General features: G+C 46.5%; 1 protein-coding gene across 1 annotated transcript; it reads right to left on the bottom strand.

Annotated features, from left to right (window-relative positions):
- Positions 1-21,262: 21,262 nt before the first annotated feature.
- LOC144892574 (uncharacterized) lies at positions 21,263-22,520 on the bottom strand. Its single transcript, XM_078779715.1, has 2 exons — positions 22,393-22,520; positions 21,263-22,254 (listed from the first exon to the last, which is right to left on the bottom strand). The coding sequence occupies exons 1-2, from the start codon at positions 22,513-22,515 to the stop codon at positions 21,406-21,408; spliced, it is 972 nt and encodes a 323-aa protein (XP_078635841.1). The 5' UTR covers positions 22,516-22,520; the 3' UTR covers positions 21,263-21,405.
- Between the last annotated feature and the right edge of the window lie 262 nt (positions 22,521-22,782).

Below are 22,782 nucleotides of genomic sequence, written 5' to 3'. Positions count from 1 at the left end.
GGAGGGGAGGGGGAGGGAAGGAAGGGGAGGGCCAGTCAACAATGACGTTGCAGTTCTCATGGTAGGAGAGCAGCACAACAATCGCGACATCGTCCAGCATCTTCGCGACAACAGCACGAAGCGGATTTTGGAGACTCACCGATCCTGTGACGCCCTCCAGTACCAGCGTTGCCGGGCGGGGGAAAGGAGACCCGTACATTCTCAACCCGTACATTCGCCCTCTCGACTCAAGCTCACTCGGACAAAAGCCTCGCACAAATTACACCGTGAAGGCCCAATGGCCATGTCTATGCCACAAATCAAGTACATGAGCGAGTCTGGCGCACTGAATTGAAAATATATAGAACGCTCATACTCCGTGAAAAGTGTAGCCGCCGTGTCGCCATCTTGGTTAGCACGACTCGACCAACTCGCTTCGCGGATCTCGTTTGTTTTGAACGTGTCCCAGATTTTAAAAGCCAGACAACTGTTAAAATGCCATTTTGAGCAGCAATAAACTGCTCCAATCGGTTACGGAACGGTTGAGGAAAGACATTTCACAGCTGTTTCAAAGACGTTTAATTCATATCGCACAAAATCGACACAAAACACGATCACACAAAAGGTGAAAAAACGCAATCGCTTTTCGCTCTGAATTACGTGCAAACGTGTGACGGAAATCACCATCGCCCAGCATCGAGTGCCAACCAAGATGGTGCCCGGTAGCTGCATCTCCACCTATGTGGTGTGAATGGGTCGTGGTCCGGTCCAATTTCCGTTTTCGGTCCGGTCGTGAGAGGACGCTGGCGTCACTTGCTCGCCGCTTCTCTGACTGGACCATTGTCCGTATCTTGCTTTCCTGGTGGTCGTGGCGGATTTTTGGCCATTGAGTCTGCCCTCTGCGCGGTCCCGGCTCTGCTCTGCTGCTCCTGCCTTCACCTGCTCGGCTCCTTCGCTGTTTCCTGGGGCTCACTCTCGTGGGTTGTGCCCATTGTTTGCAGCGGCGGTGGTGGCGGTTTGCCGCCGTGATCTTGATTAGCGGCGGCGGTCGTTTGCCGCTGCATTTGCCGCTTTGCCTCCTCAACCTTGGCCTCGTGCTCGTCTCTTCGCTCCTGTCTGCCCTCTGCATGGTCCCGGCTCTGCTCCTGGCTTCACCTGCTCGGCTCCTTCGCTGTTTCCTCGGGCCCACTCCCGTGGGTTGTGACGATTGTTTCGCCTCCTCACCCTTGGCCTCGTGCTCGTCCCTTCGCTCCTGCTGGCATGGCTCTGCGGTACTCCGCCGCAAGGCTTCTCCTGCTTAAAACCCGCTCCACCCCATCATGCATCTCTGCAATCAAATCGAATGGACTCCTGCGTCGACCCAGGTACATTCACCGTGGCACCGGTCATAAGTTTGTTTATTTACAATCAGATCACTCCATCCCCATCCTCTGGTCGGCTCAGCGCACTCCCACTCATCGTCCCAACACACCTGGTCACAACAACGCACAAAATCGCACCTCCTGCCTGCGAACCCTGGCCAAATCACCTGGATTCATACCGCCGTACAAAACAACATCAAGCTCACCCTGTTCAATACCCGGTCCCTCAACAACAAATGCCTCATCCTGAACGACTACATCCTGGAAAATAAACTGGACTTTCTCTGTCTCACTGAGACCTGGCAACAACCACTGGACTACGACACGCTCAACCTCACCACACCCAATGGATATTCTTACATCAATAAACCACGCTCGGAGGGCCGAGGTGGTGGAATTGCCGTTATTCACCGACAAGACATCAAGACCAACCTCATCTCCATCTCATCTGCTCCATCATTTGAACACCTGGCTTTTAAACTCTCTGGTCACACACAGTCAGTCATGGCTGTTGTCTACCGCCCTCCCAAACCACACCCATCATTCCTGTCTGACTTCTCCTACTTTCTGACCCAGCTATGTTCCCTCTCCCCCTCAATCCTCCTCCTTGGTGATTTCAATATCCACATGGACTCCACTGACTCCATGCTAACCACTGACTTCACTGATTTACTCACCTCCTTTAACCTCACTCAACATGTCAACTTTCCTACCCATAACCGTGGTCACATTTTGGACCTTGTCTGCTCTACTGGACTAATTTTGCACCATCTCTCTGGCTCCGACCTCACTCTCTCTGACCACCTAGCCATCACTCTGACCATCAACATCCCCACCCCAGCACCAAGGCATTATCGCACTATCAACTTCCGTAAGCTAAACGCTCTTTCACCTGCCTCATTCTCATCGACCCTCTCTGAAAAAATGTCCACTTCTCCCTTCGTTGACCTCCACACCCCTTCTGACCTCACTGACTACTACAACCACACTCTCTCCTCCTGCCTTGACCAACTTGCGCCTATAAAAACCAAAACAGTTTCTTTCACCCATTCTGCTCCCTGGTTTACCCCTGAACTCCGCCTGATGAAAACTCGTGCTCGCCAACTTGAAAGACTCCGCAATAAAACAGGTCTCACAGTTCACTCCCAGGCCTACAAGGACCACATACAACACTATAAAGATGCCCTCTCCCGTGCCCGCTCTGCCTACTACTCTCAAATTATCCACTCTGGCTCCGGAAACCCAAAAGCACTCTTCTCTACAATAAACAAACTCCTCAGCCCCCTGAACACCACCACCCAGTCATTCACAATAGGCAACTGCATCTCCTTCCTTTCATTCTTCCAACGCAAAAGTGAAAACATCTACAACAGCTTGACCACCGCCGCACCCGCTCCCCCTCAAACCACCTGCCCCCCCTTATCCTGCCATCCCCTGTCTCAATTCTCCCCAGTCTCCCCTACTGACCTCTCTGAACTCCTCATCGGAATGAAAACTGCCACCTGCACTCTTGACCCCATCCCCTCCAGCTTTGTCAAGGCCTCCCTTCCTGCTCTCTCTCCACTTATCATTGCAACAATAAACTCCTCCCTGTCTACAGGCATCGTCCCACCATCCCTCAAAATTGCTGCTGTTACCCCCAATCTGAAAAAACCTGGACTAAACCCTGACACCCTAAATAACTTCAGACCCATCTCCAACCTACCCTTTCTGTCAAAGGTTTTGGAACGCGCTGTAGCCACTCAACTCAAACATCACCTCTCTGCCAATAACCTGTATGAAACATTCCAATCCGGATTCCGCTCCAACCACAGTACTGAAACTGCTCTCCTCAAAATCACCAACGACCTTCTCCTCTCCTCTGACGCTGGCAACCTCAACATTCTCATCCTCCTCGACCTCAGCGCCGCCTTTGACACCATCGATCACACCATCCTCCTCACCCGACTTGAAACCACCTTTAACATTACCGGCACTGCCCTCTCTTGGATTAAATCATACCTCTCTGACAGACGTCAGTTCATCTCCATCAATAACTGCAAATCCCCCACTGCTCCCCTCCCCCAAGGTGTCCCCCAAGGTTCAGTTCTTGGCCCCCTCCTCTTCATCCTTTACCTGTCCCCCCTCGGTCACTTAATCCGCCGTCATGGTCTCCAATTCCACTGCTTCGCCGATGACATCCAGCTTTTCATCTCCACCAAGTCCATCTCCACCGCCACCCACTCTATCCTGACAAACTGCATCACTGAAATAAAATCCTGGCTTCAAATCAACTTCCTCAAACTTAACTGTGATAAATCTGAAATAATCATCATTGGCCCAAAAACGCTCACCAAGTCCACCCATAACTTTGCCCTCAACATCGACGGTTTCCCAGTATCCACCTCCCCTCACATCCGGAATATTGGCATCATCTTTGACCAAACCCTCTCCTTCGACAAATACACTAAACAGATCACAAAGACAGCCTTCTTTCACCTGAAAAACATCGCCCGTCTCCGTCCATCCCTCTCCTCCGTGGCTGCAGAAACCCTCATCCACGCCTTCATCACTTCCCGTCTGGACTACTGCAATAGCCTCCTTTATGGTTCACCCTCAACAATCACCAATAAACTCCAATACATTCAGAACTCCGCTGCCCGTCTACTCACCCATTCCCGGACCCGTGACCACATCACCCCCGTCCTTTACAAGCTTCACTGGCTCCCCATCTCCCAGAGAATCCAGTACAAAATCCTCCTCTTGACCTACAAAGCCCTCCATAACCTGGCCCCATCCTACCTGGCTGACCTCCTCTCCAGACACACTCCCACCCGCAACCTCCGCTCTGCTGGTACCAACCTCCTGACCCCCCCCATCCGGACCAAATTTAGATCCTGGGGGGACAGGGCCTTCTCCATCGCTGCTCCCACCCTCTGGAACTCGCTACCTCACACCATCAGAGACTCCTCCTCACTCACCACATTCAAAACATCACTCAAGACCCACCTGTTCAACACTGCATTCAACATTTAACCCACAGCATCTAACCCCTGACTATCTCCTCTCCTTCTCCCTCCTTTGTGCTTTGAATATTTCCCTATTGATTCTTCTTTTTTTGCAATTGTTTTTATGTTTTGCTATGCATTATGTTTTGCACTCTGTCAAAGCGTCTTTGGGCTTCCTGAAAAGCGCTATATAAAATAAATGCATTATTATTATTATTATTATTAATGGCAATGGTCATTGATTCGATATATTTTCCATTCAATGGTCTGGCGGCGGGGATAGAACATCACGTGATCGCTCTGAGCGAATCAGCGAGCTGCTCTGCCAGATGCTGAGATTCCGTGTATAATGTTCCTCGCTGAAATGCGCTGAGGTAAATATGAATAAAAAATATGGATCTCGTCAAATATTTTTAGGGAGGCCATGTTCTTCCCAGGCTCAATGGCCATGTCTGTGCCAAATATCAAGTACGTGGGCCTCTCCGTTTAGGAGTCTATCGGTAACATTACACACACACAAACTGTGTTTTATGTTCAATGGTCTGGCGGTGGGAATGGAACATCACATGATCGCTCTGAGCGAATCAGCGTGCTGCTCTGCCACCGGCTCAGATTCCGTGTATAATATTCCTCGCTGAAATGCGCTGAGGTAAATATGAATAAAAAATATGGATCTCGTCAAATATTTTGTGGTAGGCCATGTTCTTCCCAGGCTCAATGGCCATGTCTATGCCAACTATCAAGCACATGAGCTTCTCCGTTTAGGAGTCTATCGGCAACATTACACACACCCACACACACACACACACACACACACACACACACACACACACAAACTGTGTTTTATATATATAGATACAGAGTTGGCATTTAATATGGAATTTTTTTTTTTCTTGACTTGGGTTTACTTTCTTAACTCAGTATATCAATCTGGTGAGTTTCTTTTACACTTTGGTGATTTATTTGTTAAAAGAACCATGTCACTGATTGTCTGTCACAGCAAGAAGTCAACAACAGGATTATATCACAGATGGCGTGGCAAAATGTACGGACAGGTGCATTTGATGATTGGCTTCACAGTCGGGTATACAAGGGTTGCTGCGTTCTGTATTAGTGGAAAACAATTGCTGCACGTCTCCAAAAGTTATTGCCGCTTCCTCTGGAGATGGTCCTTCAACTCGACAATGCTGTTTGTCATGGAGTGGTGGCTTTACGAAAGTACGGCATGAAACAGCGAGCTATTGCTCGGCAGTATGGCATCATTCAAGGTCAGGTGTCAAAGATCCTGAAACGAAATGCTCAGATGGGTGTCCCTACTCCAATACCGAGGCCAGGACGTCCCCGCAGAACCACAAGGAGGGATGATCGTCAGCTGCACCGGTTAGTCCGCAATGGCCGTACCAAGTCAGCTAATCGGCTTAGGGCTGAGTGGCAGCAACTGACAAATGTGCCTGTATCCAGAAGGCTAGTCAACCAACGACTGGTTCAAGCAGGCTATCGTGCCAGGCGTCCCCTGAGAAAGCCACGCCTGACCAGACAACACCACCAGCGCCGATTGCAGTGGGCCAGAGAGCACCGTCAATGGCAGCCAGGACACTGGAATCACGTGATCTTCAGTGACGAGTCTAGATTTCTGGTCTATCGTCAAGATGGCCACGTCCGAGTGCGCAGACAAGTGCATGAAGCCTACAACAAAGATTGTATAGTGCCAAGAGTCCAAGCTGGAGGTGGTGGGGTGACCGTTTGGGCTGCTTTTCATGCAGGGAGAAAAACTGACCTGGTTGTTCTGAATGGAAACCTGAACCAGTTCAAGTACAGGATCATTCTGGAAGAAACATTGCTTCCATTTGCTCATGCAGCCTTTCGAGGAAACTTTGTCTTCCAAGATGACAATGCACGGTCTCATCGTGCTCGCATTATCCAACACTTTCGTGCTGACCGTGGTGTAGAGCATATGGAGTGGCCTGCCATGTCCCCGGATATGAATCCGATAGAGAACTTGTGGTGACGGCGGTGGCCCCACAGGGCCAGCCGGATCGGGTGCATGTAGCGGTTTGGGAGCCGGTAGATGCTCCATTGTCGGATCAACTGTGTCGTAAGCCGGCTCGTTAACATCCCCGCATGGGGCCAGATGTCATACCGAGACCGTAGACTCCCGTCCATTGGGCAACAGCACACGAGCATGCTCGGGATTGGCTTGGAGAACATGCACCTTATCTACAAGCGGGTAATATTTACTCGGGCGAACCGTGCGTTTGAGAAAAGCCGGTCCCGGCTCACCAAGCCAACCCGGTAAAGGTCGGGTACTGCCCGAACGCCGCGGGTAACGAAACATACGGTCGTGGGGAGTTTGATTTGTAGTGGTGAAAAATAAAGTCCTGATCGAGCTTAATGCCCCGGGTAGTGACCAAGCCCATTGGTCCAGTCCTAGTCCGCGGGACTTAAGGCTCAGTGTAACAGCCCTCCATATAATGCCATTAAAGCGTTCTACCTGTCCATTCGCCTGTGGCCTATACGGAGTAGTATAGCTAGAATCGACATTACGCTGGAGCAAGAAGTTCCTCACATCCTGGGACAAGAACACCGTGCCTCGATCGGTGTGCACTTAGGCCGGATTCCCAAACATAGAAAACAAGTTCCGCAGGCACCGGATAACCGTAGCAGCAGACATATCACCGCACGGGAACTCATCAACGATCGTGAGGAGATAACGAGAATTACTCGAAGCCGGTGAAGCCGGCAGGGGTCCTTTGAAGTCCATCGATAATCTCTCCCACGGCCTAGTGGCTTGGACCAGCGTGCCCATCGGAGGGTTGTAGAAGCGAGGTTTGAGTTCAGCGCAAACGGAACAAGTGCAACAGAGCCGACGAACATCCTCAACGGAATAGGGCAATTTACGACTGCGCACATAATGAGCGAAACACGTCACGCCGGGATGGCACAAGGTGTCATGAAGAACGCGCAGATCCCCAAAAGAGGTGAGGCTCGCACACATCGCAGGCCATGATAAAGCATCGGCAACGAGGTTATCCCGCCCCAGGCGATATTTGATTTTGTAACAGAAATCGGCGAGCTCGATCCGCCAGCGAGTGATTTTCTCATTCTTAATGCGTTGAGCATGCTGTGTGTCGTACATAAAGGCAACACTCTGTTGATCTGTGATAATTTGAAAACATCGTCCGAGCAAATAGGAACGCCAACGCCTGATCGACTTGAGGATGGCATACGCCTCCTTTTCGACAGACGAATGTCTCCGTTCCGCGGAGGAGAGAGTCCTTGAAAAGAAAGCCACAGGGCGCCCCCCTTGAGAGAGTGTCGCAGCTATCGCGTGGTCCGACGCATCGCTTTCCAAAACAAAGGACTTGTTTTCGTCAATCATCGACACAGTGGCACCAGCGATTGTCGGACTTCAGGCCATGAAAAGCGGCCTCAGCAGCGTGACTCATGGGGAACGCATCGCAATCCACAAGCGGGTGAAGCTTCTCGGAAAAATTTTGAACCCACTTAGAATAATGAGCAAACAGCCCGAGAGCACGCTTCAATGAAGCATGATCACGGGGCGGGGCCATGTCGAGCAAAGGTCGCAGACGCTCCTTATCCAGAGCGATAGAGCCATGGATCACGGTGTACCCCAGGAGATCTATCGTGCGAGCAGAATGACGACATTTAGCCTCGTTCATAGTCAGTCGATACTTGTGCGTAATCTTGAGGAAGCGCTTCAGATTAGCATCATGATGTTCTTTGTCATACCCGCAAACCGTGAGATTATCCAGATAAACAAAGACATCGGTTAAATTCTCCTTAGCGATGAGGTCGTCCATAGCCCTTTGGAAGCATGACCCCATTCGTGACCCTGAAAGGTAGCCGGGTGAACTGGTACAACCTCTGGCCAGATTCAAACGCAGTGTAGATGCGATCTGCCGTGGAGATGGGAATCTGATGATACGCGCTACTTAGATCGAGAGTGCTTTTGACCGAGTACTGTGCCACCTGTCGTACCAGGGAATCCATTCCCAGGAGTGGGTAGGCGTCCAATTGGGTAAACCGATTAATCGTCTGTGAATAGTCGATTACCATGCGTTTGCGGTGTGGTTCGGTTCGTACCACCAAAACTTGGGCCTGCCAGGGCGACGGACTAGGTTTTATGATACCTTCCTTTAGTAGTTGCGCAGTCTCCTCCGCAATGAATTGCGTGTCAGCCCGTGAGTAGCATCGCAATTTAACAGCAACTGGTGTACAGTCAGTAGTCATATTGGGAAACAGCGACAGTGGCTCAATTTCCATCCCTGCAAGAGCACACACAGCAAGAGTATCAGTACCACCAAATTCCATTTCCAAATGCCCATGTCACCGGAGAAAATCGTGTCCCAGCAAAACTTCTACACATAATGCTGGTCAGACCATTAAATGCACATCCGGAAACATTCGACCCTTAATTACAAGCTTCAGTCGACATTCCCCCCGAGTGCTGAGTCATAGCCCTTGAGAAGCCATGAAGATTCTGCGTTTTGTCCCGAGAATCGGCCAACCATGCTTCTGACCAAGTCGAAAATCGACATAACTATCAGTGGATCCCGTGTCAATTAAAGCATTTGCAAAAGTTCCTTCAATCATGAGTGGGGTAATAGCGCGGGACAGGCCAGGTGGCCCTGCAGATGTCGAGTCGTCGAGAGGTGGCCCTCAAGCCCCGCGTGTGGATCCGACGCCAGCTAATGTCTTCCGTGCAGTTGAAGTCGCTTGTCGGCCAGTCGAGCCGTCGGCAGGGGGCGCTCGTGCCTCGCGAGGAGATCCCAGCTTTCGTGTGGTCAAAGTGGATCGTAGGTCGGTCGTGCCGCCACCAGAGGGCGTTCGTGCCACGCGCGGGGATTCAAAGCCAGCGTACGCCGATCGGGAAGCCAAACCCGGAAGTGGGCTGGGCGTCGAAAGAATTCCTGTCAAGGACGGTCGAGCCGCGTACCGCTGTGATTACGCGACTTGTTTAGTCGGCGCGGCAAGTCTCATCAAGATCGAGCGCTCAGCTCGGGGCCCACGGAGAGGGGCTATTCCAATCAAGGCCGCGTGAGGCGCGCCGGACGCCGTTTGTTCCGCGGCGAGGAGATAAGCACATTCAGGGTCGAGCGAGTTCGCCGGCCCCACGACGAACGACAAACTTTTGCAAAGTGACCTTTCTTCGAACACAAATGACACGTCGCCTCCTGAGCCGGACAAACTGACCTGAGATGGTTCCGGTTACCGCAGAAATAGCACTTAGCGTTACTTCCTGGCTTAGGTCCAGCAGCAGCGGCTGCTGTCAAACTCGGGTCGGGGTCCTCGAGCACATTGGGTGTAGACACAGGGCCATAGGGTGGATATCTATTTTTTTTTTGGATTTCATGACCTGAACCTAGGGATTTGGCAAGAAGGGTGTGGGATGAAGCCTTATGACCTCCAAAACATCTTGTTTTTTTTCACAAGCGATATCGTGGTACGTTACCGAGAACTGCTGCCCCAAAACACCAGTATACACCAATTGTATGTTACATTTGAAATACCCATTTACACAGTAAAAAAAACAACACAAACTATATGATGTCATGTTCACATTGGTCTTGGCGGCAATATTTATGAATTCAGACCCCCAAAAGTAGTAAAAATGTTGTTTTAACGACTTGGTAAAATAACATGCTGTTGATGCATTTATCAGAAAGTCATGTTTTTGGACCTTAAAACCTGCATAATTTTAAATTTTTGTGCAATATTTGTGATTGGTGTTGCTACTACGATCCATTGTGGTTTACCAATGCTATTTTGAAACTGTTAATAGGTCCAATAAGTGTGTAAGGGGTGATATTTTAACCCATCAAAGACAATTACGCGGCGTACAAGCGAACCAGTGCGCATTGACGTCATGATAAACTCGAGATGGGCTAGAGAAGCTCCACCGTCTCAATGTATGAACTCCAGAAGCGAAATGTTGGTTTGGTGTCACTTGCTTCTAAGAATTTGTCAAAGGAGGTTTTGAAGTCTTTGAACTTGTCACTGTTGAGAATGACATGGTAGTTTGGATGTGGGAAAGCTTCAGCTAGGTTTGAAAAAAGTTCCTTCACTCTACCCGCTTCATGTTCTGGAATAGATTCAAAATATGCATCCAGGAGCATCTGCTGCATCGCGTCTGACATCAGCTTATGGGCTCAAACTGCCCTGTTGTAATGCTTGCCGCTGAACACTCCATTCACAGACCCCACTGCAACAATCTCTGACTCAACCAGGATGTCTTGGAGACCACCATCTCGAAATCTCTTTCCAATACAGCCAAGAAAGGACATTGCAGTGTGGAATGCCCCAAGTCGAATTACCAGTCTCTTCATGAACTGTGCATTCTTCCATCTAATGAGCTGTGCCTTGCAATAGATGGCTTGGTCAACGACAATGACGACTGCTTCCAACTGTAACTTGTCGGCGATCTGAACACTTCTCTGCAGTATTGTTAGTACCGTATTCATTTCAGTCGGAGTGGCATCAATGACAGGGAGATACCCTATCACGCTCTTTGGTGGAACTTCAACACAAGACAGTAGTTGGTTGAATCCTGTCCAAGATGGCAGAGTCCCGTCAATGTTGTACTTGGTGATGTGGTATGCTAGGTCTATCGTCTTAGGGTGCTGGAGTAATGGGAAGTACGTTGCTCGATCCAATGGAACGCTGGTTGCGAATGGAGCGGGTCCTTCGTTTTTCCCTCCATAATATGTGGCAAGGTTCACTGCAGGTGGCTGCATCGATCTCTCCCGCGTCCTCTTAACTGTAGTGACTGGTGCTGGTTGTACTACTTCATGGGATTGACTTGGTCGCTGTATTATAATCCCATTGGTATTGTGCGTTGTTCCGCGCCCAGACAATGTCTCCTCCCCGAAGTCATTATTGTCCCATACGAGTGTGACATGCTTGCCCACCTGAATGATTGATGGAAGAGCATCCTCTCCACGATGTAGTTCTTGGTTAGCCAGTGCAGTGTCATGATTTAAGACGACAGAGTTTGAGACGCAGTAACCAAACCCGTTCAGTAGGCTGATTAATTGGGCTGAACCTGAGAGATGACGTACTGTCATTGCAAGTGACAAATGTTTGGGCATCTGTTTCCTTCCCTTTGATTGGAGGTATATGATGTCCTGTGCAATTGTGAGAATTCTTCTATGTATTGTAGATTCTATCTTTACAAACTCATCAGAATCAGGTTCGTCTGACACTCCCACCATCCATGCAATAAAGTTATAGAGACAGGCAGGTACAATTGCTTCTGCGGCATTTGTTGTCAGGTGCTCAGAGGTTGGGGGCCATGGCATATTTGGCTTGATCTCATCTATTGCATTTCTCAATTGTAGCGCAGTGAAGTAGTGTTCTCTAAGGTTATTCTCAGTATACCCAGGTTGCTTTGGTGGGGTTGGTTCAGAGTCGGATGTTTGTTCTGTCTCTGTTGTGTCATCACCTGAACCATGCATGGTTTCTTGCAACACTTTCTTTTCTTCAACCAGCACTTCAGTGGAGATGTCATTAACATACACAAGGTGTCCTTGGCAGCGCATATACGGGGTTAGAAAGCATAGTTGTGGAAATGTTTTCATCAGTCTTGTCTTGAGAAAGCCACTTTTGTAGTTTGATTCTATTCCGTGTGTTGCTTTGATTTGTTTCATGAACATGTCATTAAGTCGTTTCAGTCTGTAGATTTCCTTGTTGTCTATTATAAGATCCTTGACTGTTGCACAAAATAATGTGTATGCTTCTGAGTAGTTGGAGTCTCCTTGTTGCTCTGCATTAGGTGTTGCTAGCTTGCCTAAATACCGGGTATACTCCTTGTAGCAGCGACCATGGTATTTTACCTCTATCGCAACACAATCGCTGTCTTGAATTTGAAGCAGCAGGTTTGTATTGTTGTTGTCTTTAGCGGCTTGCTGCAGTCTTGGTGCCTCAATTGTTGAGCACCTTGTTAGAGGCTCTTTTCTTCGGCCCCTTTTGCCTGTATTGATTGTTCTCTCTTTCTGACAAAGGATGCATATATACACAAAGAATTAAGTTAAGCACCCCCCGTTTTTTTACAACCTCGCACATTACAAGTTTGTTGTCGTCAAAACAGTGTAATATACCCATGATATTGCTATATTTTCTGGAGAAGTGATATTATGGTCACATAAAAACATAACAATCATGCCGTTTTCAATATTTTATTCTGAATAATTTAAGGTGAAATTTTTTGGGAATTTTAGGCATATTTTCACCTCAATTTAAGTATGGAGCTATAGGTCCATCACGGACAGTGTGGATGACGTTTATGTTTTCTAACGTACAGTCATTGTTCTGAGAAGACCTCTAGCGATCTTTGCGTCAATAACGTGTGTAGGACCCACGTGATCGGATCACTGACTCAACCCTACGTCTCATAGACCCTGTAAGCCGTCGTATGCGTTGCTGTGGCAGGTTGTTCCATTCCCGATGTAATGCACGTTCCAATTCATCCAGATGGTCCCTCCAATAGCCAATCTGGATGAATTGGAACGTGCATTACATCGGGAATGGAACAACCTGCCACAGCAACGCATACGACGGCTTACAGGGTCTATGAGACGTAGGGTTGAGTCAGTGATCCGATCACGTGGGTCCTACACACGTTATTGACGCAAAGATCGCTAGAGGTCTTCTCAGAACAATGACTGTACGTTAGAAAACATAAACGTCATCCACACTGTCCGTGATGGACCTATAGCTCCATACTTAAATTGAGGTGAAAATATGCCTAAAATTCCCAAAAAATTTCACCTTAAATTATTCAGAATAAAATATTGAAAACGGCATGATTGTTATGTTTTTATGTGACCATAATATCACTTCTCCAGAAAATATAGCAATATCATGGGTATATTACACTGTTTTGACGACAACAAACTTGCAATGTGCTAGGTTGTAAAAAAACGGGGGGGTGCTTAACTTAATTCTTTGTGTATATTAGGCAACACATATTGGGATCTGGCTGAACATTTGGGCTTGCCTAAGCTGGAGCGTAGAGCACGTTTCTTGACTGGTTGTGGGCCTTTATGCACCTTGTCAATGTTGACGTTGATGTCATTGCATGTTGAAGCTGCAATAAATACACATAAAAGAAAACAATTAAAATTATGTGAGTTTAAAATGTCTAGACCTCAAGTCATGGTTAGCCCGACTAGATTCCCTCCCTCCCACCCCCCCCCCCCCCCCCCTTCCTCAGACTTCCTTTTAAAAATTTATTTGTTTCACCTCGGCCCTACCTCCTTGCATAAATATTGGACAGTTCCTTCAATTCAAAATCGTTCGACTACACACAAAATCATTTTACATATACCTCACAAAAAAAAAATCAAACCATTGTCATGATTTATTATTCAAGTTATTCAACCTACCAGTATTGGCTGCATTTTCTTCTCTCTTTTTCATGCTGCTTTGCACCCTGCTCACTCGTTGTTTATCGGTAAATCGTGAATAACACACTTGATGAAACGCTGCATCATGCGGTATAGCTATAGCAGGTATTGTTACCATACTGTTGCCACGTTCGCCGAATTCGTCAGCGTGGTTCTTCACGAAATTTCTCGCAATTTCAGCTTGATCACCTTCTAAATTCTGCCACGTAAGAACAAATTGCAAATATCGCGGCCATGTTATATCACTAAAAGGTATTAAACTTGATCTTTTGGCCGGAGAAATGCACATATAACAGCGTTTCTCGCTCCCACCCTCGTCACCGTCGCTGCTACTGGAGGCCGCCATTTTGTTTACTCGCAGCCGGAAGCCCAGACATCGTTCGTAGCGCGAATAAGCGCGATCCTCATTGGTCAATACATCGAAATGCGTTCGAGGCTAAACGGAGATTTTGGAAATAAAATTATACATTTCAACATTATATTACAGACTAACGTACCAGAATCTGACTTGTGAAAAGTCATGAACATTATTTCTTAATTTTTTCTATATTATCATGCCAATTTGATGCCCACCCGATTTTCAGGTCACGAAATGAAATGAAAAATTGGAACACCTGGCAGTCTAGTGCCTCCAATTCCGGCGAAGATGCAGCATCCTCTAGCTCGGCGGTAGCTCTCTCCGGTCGTGTCGATTGGGATATCCCCGCAGCAGTGACGTATGGGCGTTCATACGTGTCGGCTTGTACCTGCGCTTCTGTGTACACGTGAGATAACCAAAGGGCTGTTTCTAGGGTCAAATCGGCTTCATCAAGTAATCTTTGTCTTGACGACCTGCGATCTAATGCCTGAGACAAAAGCATCGCGAGCAAGGTCATCACAAACTTGTGCATGGGGGCGAATCTCGGTGGTACAGTCCTTCAATAATCGTCGGAGGTCTTGAGCGAATTGGTCAATGGTCTCCGTGGGTTCTTGTCGACGAGACGCAAGCAGATATCGGGTGTAGACCACGCTCCGAGTTTTCATGTGAATACGTTTCAGCTCGGCCACAGCAGTATCGTACGTAGTGCACTGAGAGATAGACATGTACACAGTATGGTTCACCTTGGACTGCAACACCGCAAGCTTCGTGACAGCGGTGATTCCCTCCTGCGCATTCAGATGATTGGTCAGGAGCTTCAACCAGTGTAACAATTGTGCAGACGCGTCCGACGCTTGGGGGTCCGCGCTGAAAATTGGAACTTGTATCAGCTTATGAGTCATGTTGGTCTCGTTCAGGATGAAGAGACGATTCTGAATTAATTGTTGTAAAAATCAGATCTACAACATTGTCCCAAAAGTAGGTTTAATTCAGAATCGATCTCTAGTAACACCTGTAAGAAATCAGCAAGAGGAATATCAGTATACCGTTATCATAGAAGTAATAATGAATCGGCAATTGATACAAGCAACAAGCAAGCTTGGAACATCTAGCAATACACACCATTCGTATATGCACTACCACGCAGGATAAATGTCACAGGAATGAATCGGTGCGATGTCCATCCGAGTTCTTATGGAAGCCCCTCAGTGGTCGGAGCCAGCATAGCAACTGGGTTCAACTTAGACACAATTTCAGTACACATTGTTCCAGAAGTGCTGGTCTTTGCCTAGGTGTTCATTGGCAAACTTTAGTCTTGCCCTGATGTTCTTTCTGGACAGCAAAGGTTTCCTCCTGGCACACCTCCCATGTAGATGAAATTTGTGCAGCCTCTTTGGAATGGTAGACTCATGCACTTTGACATCAACAGTGGCAAGAGCTACCTGTAGGTCCCATGATGACATTCTGGGGTTCTTCGAGACTTCTTTCAGCATCTTGCGGTCTGCTCTCGGGCTGAACTTGCTGGGGTGGCCTAGCCTGAACAAGTTGGCAGTTGTTTGGAATCTTCTCCACTTGTAGATGATCTTCCGTACAGTCGAATGATTGATTTCAAATTGTTTGGAGATCTTTTTAAATCCCTTCCCAGATTCGTAGGCAGCTATAACCTTCTTTCTGAAGGCCTCAGAGAGCTCTTTTGATCTAGGCATGGTGACGACGCACACTTCAACAACAAAGAGCAAACCAAACTAAATGTCTGAGGTTTGAATATGACAGGTTCCTCCAAGATCCTCTCTGACGATGTTTTAATCATTTGCACCTGAGCTTGTGCACCTGATTCTAATTTTAGGTATTTGAAGTAGTGATAAATGCAGGGGTGTACTTACTTTTTCCACATGCAAAATTTGCATTTATGTTTATTTAAATTATACAATGGACTACAAAATGTAAATGTTTCATGATATTTGTTATATTATATCACCTTTATCTATCAATATTGTTGAAATGAAGATCAAATAGCTGTATGTTGAAATTTGTTGAAAAAGTCAAACTTTACATGGGGTGTACTTACTTTTTCACGTGACTGTATGTTTGCTCTATTATAATAAGTTATATATATATGTGTAATAATATATATATATATATATATATATATATATATATATATATATATATATATATATATATATATATATATATATGTATATATATATATATATATATGTATATATATATATATATATATGTATATATATATATATATATGTATATATATGTATATATATATATGTATGTATATATATATATATGTATGTATATATATATATATATGTATGTATATATATATATATGTATGTATATATATATATATGTATGTATATATATATATGTATGTATATATATATATATGTATGTATATATATATATATGTATGTATATATATATATATATATATATATATATGAATATATATATGTATATATATATATATATATATATATATATATATATATATATATATATATATATATATATGTATATATATATATATATGTATATATATGTATATATGTATATATATGTATATATGTATATATATGTATATATATATATATATGTATATATATGTATATATGTATATATATGTATATATGTATATATATGTATATATGTATATATATATATATATGTATATATGTATATATATGTATATATATATATGTATATATGTATATATATATATGTATGTATATGTATATATATATATATATATATATATATATGTATATATATATATATATATATATGTATATATATATATATATATAGATATTGTTGTCTGATTCCCCAGATGAACACCACAGGGATCACGAATGGCCAATAGCAAGCTTTAACTCGGAGGCGATGATCAAATTGCGGACTTTATCTATACGGGGGAGGAAGAAAGGGGAGGGGAAGATGAAGTGCTTACCTGTGGTCCCGCCAGCGGTGCCAACCTGCAGAAAATAAACTCACACGAAAACGGATTTACAAATGTGCAGAAAATAATGAAAGGATTTATTAAAACGGATGCCGATAACAAGAAAACACCACGGTAAAACTAAGTTCCTAAACGTGACCCTCTACACCAGACTTCAACACAGACAAAGGGATAAAAGAAAGAAAATAAAAACGTGTGTTTTATCGTGCACTTGGCTCTGATCAGCTCGGTGGGGTCTCGCCAGAAATTGCCAAGGCCCCGGAGGTCTGTGCACGGGAACACGTCCAGGAGGCCTCGATGCACCATTGTTTACTTGGCCTCAATGCACCCTTGTTCACCAGGCCTTGTCACGCTGCAGTGGCAAGCCACGTGTCGTTTCCACTTGCAAAACTCTGCACGTTTCCCGGCAGCGTCTCCGACCACGGTCGGCACAATCGCTTCCTGGAGCCCGTCGTCCAAAGACGATCGCTTGCGAGGTCCGGAACGAGAACAGGCACAAGAGCGCGAAGGTAAAGAACAGGGAGCCAGAGGTCGTCGAGGGCAAAAAACAAGAGAGAGAAAATGTCCGTCCGAGAGTTATTTTAACGTCGGGTCATGACGTCATTGGCTCTTCTCCACCAATGGCCGCAGGCCGCCACCACCTCATCCGGCTCACCACCAATCAGCGCGCCACTTCTTGCTCGCCCTTCTCTCTGCCAATCATTCGGTGCCTTCTTGCTCCGCCCTTCTCTCTGTCAAATCAGAAGCCCTGGCCAAACACGGCTCCTCGGGGCATGTCTTCAGCCTGTCCGAGCTATGTGTGGCGATGTAGATCGTGGTGTCCATCGGCAGTGTTCAGAACTGGCTTCCGGTTGGTTTTATTGTTATTCTTTCGTGCAATCTATTGGCGATTCATATTGGTGTCTACGGTGTGGTGCCAAAAGAGACAAAGGATGTAAATTACTGAGGTTTGATGAACAGGGGAATTAGCATAATCCCTATAACCAGTTAACATGCCCCATTCCTCGTAATAGGGACAAATATACAACTTCATCCATCATTCGGGCCAAACAGGACATCAAGAGAACGTTTGAAAATAAAGGTTCTCTTGAGGTGATGGTTCTATTCATTTTAAGGCAACTTATTACATGGTGATGGGTCTATTCAACTTATTACATGGTTACATGGTGATTAGCAACTTATTACATGGTGATGGTTCTATTCACGATCATCGGAGCACCTACCTATACAAACCTACCTGATTCTACATATCACTACCCCACAAACATAATAGTCCTCCCTCCCCCCCTGGAACCGTAGCCCCGCAAGGTTCATTACAGGTGCTACCATTCCAGTCTTACCACTTACCGACTCACACTTAATTAACCAATGAAATAAATCAGGAGGGCTGTGGGAAGTGAGCCGAAGCTACTTACCTATTCTCCTTATCGTCTACCCCCTTTAGCAACCATGCAAATATGAACAATTGTGGAATCCTTGGCCCTAACTCCTGGGTCAGGAAGAAAAACAACAACATGCAAAAAATCTACCTTAACCACAAAACTTAACCATAAAAAATTCAAGAAAATTTGTACAACCCCATCCTACAGACCGCGTCCACCAGTGGATGCCACAAGACTCAACATTACTTCCTTGGCCATCCCAATGCACCCCAAATTTCCACGGGCCCTGTCCTGCTGTTACAGGTGAGTGGCATGGCTCGGTGGATTTCACCCACATTCATTCACACAAACCCACAACCACTCATACACATTTCAGTAATCATCAAGCACTAACCCCCGCTCTAGAGGGGAGAATGGCCTTAAAATGACTGTTGTTGTGTTGTGTGTATCAATCACGTAATTCACCCCCCTGCAGGACCATGGCATAGATGTCATAACACATGTGTGTGTGTTTTTACTCAGCAGCGGGGAGGTACCGTACCAGCAAGATGGTGGGGGCGCTTTAGGCTGTGGTGCCCGCAGTTCAAAAAACAAGTCGCCTGACTTATGACTTCCTTACCCCCCCTCCCCCCCTTTAACTATTGGCCCCCTGATAGCCAAACAGCTCCTTACGCTGTCGTCCTGCCTGGGAGGTCTCCACACCAGGTTCTGTCACCTCAGGCTTCCATACAGCCTCACGGGTCGCCAATGGCCTCCATTCCGCAGGGCATCCAAACAGACCCCCACCACTGATGGGCTCCCAATTTCCAAACACCACTGTCTGCCAGGGGCAATTACCGCAGAGGGGGCCACAGTCACTGCTCCTCCAGAGCTTGATCCATACCTGCGGACACACACACCTTCCCCACCCACAAAAACATCAAACATATTTCAACTCAATCACCCCTTCCATCACAACTCAATTTCCATTTTCACGACCACACAGAAACGCAACACCTCCACATGTAAGCAAACACCACCCACAAGACTCTTTATGGCTCACATTCCAATCCCCTCACTGGCCATGCCATCACTCTCACCCGCCCCCTATTCCAAATTACTCACGTCCCAAATTTAAATGAGCAAGTCCTGAAGCCTGGGACAGTAAACATCAAGTCCTTACCTTACCTCAAGTGCAGGCAGTTGCAGGTTGGTCGGGTCCAAGAGTGTCATCCATCCTACAGAATCACAAAATTTATCCCATGGGACCAATCAAATTTTTCCAAATTTCCTTTTTATCCCGCTGTACTGGCAAGCATGTGGATCTGCCTCCTCCGGAGACCTTTACTGAACTACTAAGCTTTTGGCTACAACAGCTCCGCCCCTCTACTGTGCAAGGGCCATCCGGAAAAGGTGAGCAGCCGAAACGCCAACATGGCCCATGAGTGTCCATAAGGGTGCGACCCACCATCCATCCTTCGTCCCCCTGCGAGGAACATGGCTGCACTAGCCCCACCTGGCCAATGTGGTGAGCACCTGCTGCCAACTCTACCATTCCCAAAACCTCAGACCTGGGGGGAAGGGTCGCAGTGCGTGGCATCCACATCACGTCCCCTGCACCTCTCACATCCCCCAGTCTACACAACTGCAGCCCCCAGTGCCCACCCACACTTGACCAGGCCCAAGGTCTAGTTGACAGCCATGCTCCCCCAGAAGACTCATCCAGAAGACATGGTCCACACACCTCGGACACGCACCGCACCACGTTTACCTCCAGAGTACCCAACTACATACCACAACCCCGCATCCCAAATATCGGCGCCGTTGCCCCCGTAGCCAGTTGAAGGCTGTGTCCTGCTACTCTATCAATTTTATCCCAGCCTCCAACATTTTGGTCTAACACACCTGGATCAATAATGGTGCCACTGTGCAGTATCCACCATGCACTCACAAAATTCACCATTAACCCTTTGAGTACGGGATTTTTTTTTGATAAAAAATACCCCAGTACGGGATTAATTTGGCATATTGGTACGGGAATGCAACCACGTACTGATGATCTATTTATAGGTATAGTCGATGACGTGTAGTAACGTCATCCGTACACAAAACTTTTTCGCGGGTTGCAGCACTGAACGTCATCCATACGCAAAGGGTTAAAATTTGCATCTAACCCTCGGATTACCCATGCAAATTATTTTTACACAATTCACTAATCTCACCAAAGAAGGGTGCTTCTCCATACACCTGCCAGCCGAGCATAGCCCATATGCTCGGCTCATTACAAATTCCTGATTACTCAATCCCATGGCTCTCATCCCAAGCCAAAAGTCCACAAATCACAACAAATCATCTGTGGAAGATCATTCTAACACTATCATGTTCCACAGATGCTCTAATGGTTGTCCGGTGGGCTACACTCATTCCTGTCCATGCGGTTCGACCCGCGTCCATATAGTCTAGTAGGAAGACTAGGTCCCCCTGCACCCCCCGGAGATATACTTCTAATCAGTGTTTCTAGATTGGAAAAAATGTGTAGAAAATGACTAGCTATGGCCCCAAGCTGAAGAAATGTCCCACATACCATTTTTATGCAAATTACTGCTGCCATTATCAAAAAAACGATTTTTGACATATCTCAGCCAATATTGCAGATAATTGAAAAATGAAGGTGTCTAGACCCATGTTTTGAAGGGCATAGATCATGATAGAACTATTCATAACATGATTACATGTGTCTATGGTATACTAGTATGCTAATTAGTGCTTTATTTACAAAATAATCACAGTTTTACGAAATAATAGACTCATATTAAGGTCCGTCTACACAGACGTTAACACAAAGTTTTATTTTTCTAAATATTACAACTGTCAAAATAGTCCTAGCACTCAATGTGACCACTCTTCTCTTGCTTGTTTTAGATAAACATCATTAGCATTAGTGATTCTACACTGAGTCAGTCATCATCATTTTCATCGAAATCGTCAGAGTCAAACTCTTCTTCTCCTTCCTCTTCCTCCTCCTCTTCGTGCTCTCCTGTGTTCAGAAGATCCACCAGTGAGGTTGGTAGGATGGGACCACTGGACCACATTGGTTTCAACAGTCCTTCATCAGTCCTTATCCATCCTTGCTCCTCATAAGGTTTTGGCTTTTCGATGATAGGTTGATCGGCTCTTTTGTACAATGCTACGCGGTGGTTCACACGCTGGATGTGCGGCTTCAGGGCAGACTGGCATGGAGGAAGGCGAGCCAGATCAACCTTGGACTTGGATGTGAGGGTCTTGTCCTCTCCCACCATTTTTCGTAGCAGCTTGGCACGGACAATGTCCACTGATGACTCGCGACTCTGGCCGTACATCACACAGGTGAATTTTTCTAACTGCCTCTCCACCTCAGGGTTGGCATCCCAGTTGTCACCCAGTTCACCGAATGCCCTGTGAAACCTGGGATTCTTCTCCAGCTTTTTCAAGGGCCCGACTTTTCCCTTCCCTTTGAAGGCACTGGTGCAGTCTTCTCCGCTGAACACATAGTACCCCAGGAGAGTGGCACAGTAGTCCTCTCCCAGGGATTCTGCCAGCTCAGAGACGTTGACAAGTTGGCGATGCTTCCCTGACCCTGTATCCAGGTACACCGTCAGCTTGATGTTGTGGGCATGGTGGAGCAGGATCAGGAGGATGTCTGTGTCCGGTGTTCTGACTACAGCGTTCTTGTATCCGATGGTAGCAGCATGATGGAGGTACAGAACCACCCTGGTATCAGTCTCTTCCTGGTTGCTGTAGATCGTGGGGAGTTCACGTACCTCGACCTGAAACACAAAAAGGCACCGCATTTCAATCACCAGTCACTGCCAGTTTCAGATCTAGACAAACATCACAGGTAATCACCTTTTTTTCAGGAAAAATTACAAATTGAATCGCCATTCACGAAGGGCTTTCAATTTTACCTTGCCATTCGTTGAGGCAAGTTGGTGGGCCTTCCCCTCCACGATCAGCACAGCCATCTCTGTTCTCTCCAGCCTGGTAGCTGCCTCTTGTCCACTCCACACTTTCAGAAGAAGCTGGCACATCTGCTTTTTGTTGTCGTCATTTGCAAGGAACATTTTGAAGTCCCTGGCCTGTAGAATACCCTGGCGAAGTTGGAGGGCAACATTTTGGTTCTTGTTTGTGCTTCCGAGTGTGAATGCTCGTGCGAGAGCATTGGAAACTGTTATGTTTGAGCTGTGCACAAGCCAGAAAGAAATGACATCACATTTGTCATGATCAACCTTCGTGAAGTGGATATGCTCCTTGATTGGGTCATTCTGTAGGCGTTTCAGTAGTTTCTCTGACCGATA

The sequence above is a fragment of the Myxine glutinosa genome, chromosome 6 (assembly GCF_964187855.1).
Source record: "Myxine glutinosa chromosome 6, kmMyxGlut1.1, whole genome shotgun sequence".
Classification (NCBI taxonomy): domain Eukaryota; kingdom Metazoa; phylum Chordata; class Myxini; order Myxiniformes; family Myxinidae; genus Myxine; species Myxine glutinosa.
Note: the sequence above shows the minus strand (reverse complement) of the source record. Positions and strands in the feature narration are given on the sequence as shown.

Coding starts and splice junctions, on each gene's coding strand:
- LOC144892574 (XM_078779715.1), bottom strand. CDS start 22,515: ATGTGCCAGCTTCTTCTGAAAGTGTGGAGTGGACAAGAGGCAGCTACC. Junction 22,255..22,392: donor TTGCCTCAACGAATGGCAAG/GTAAAATTGAAA, acceptor TTTGTGTTTCAG/GTCGAGGTACGTGAACTCCC.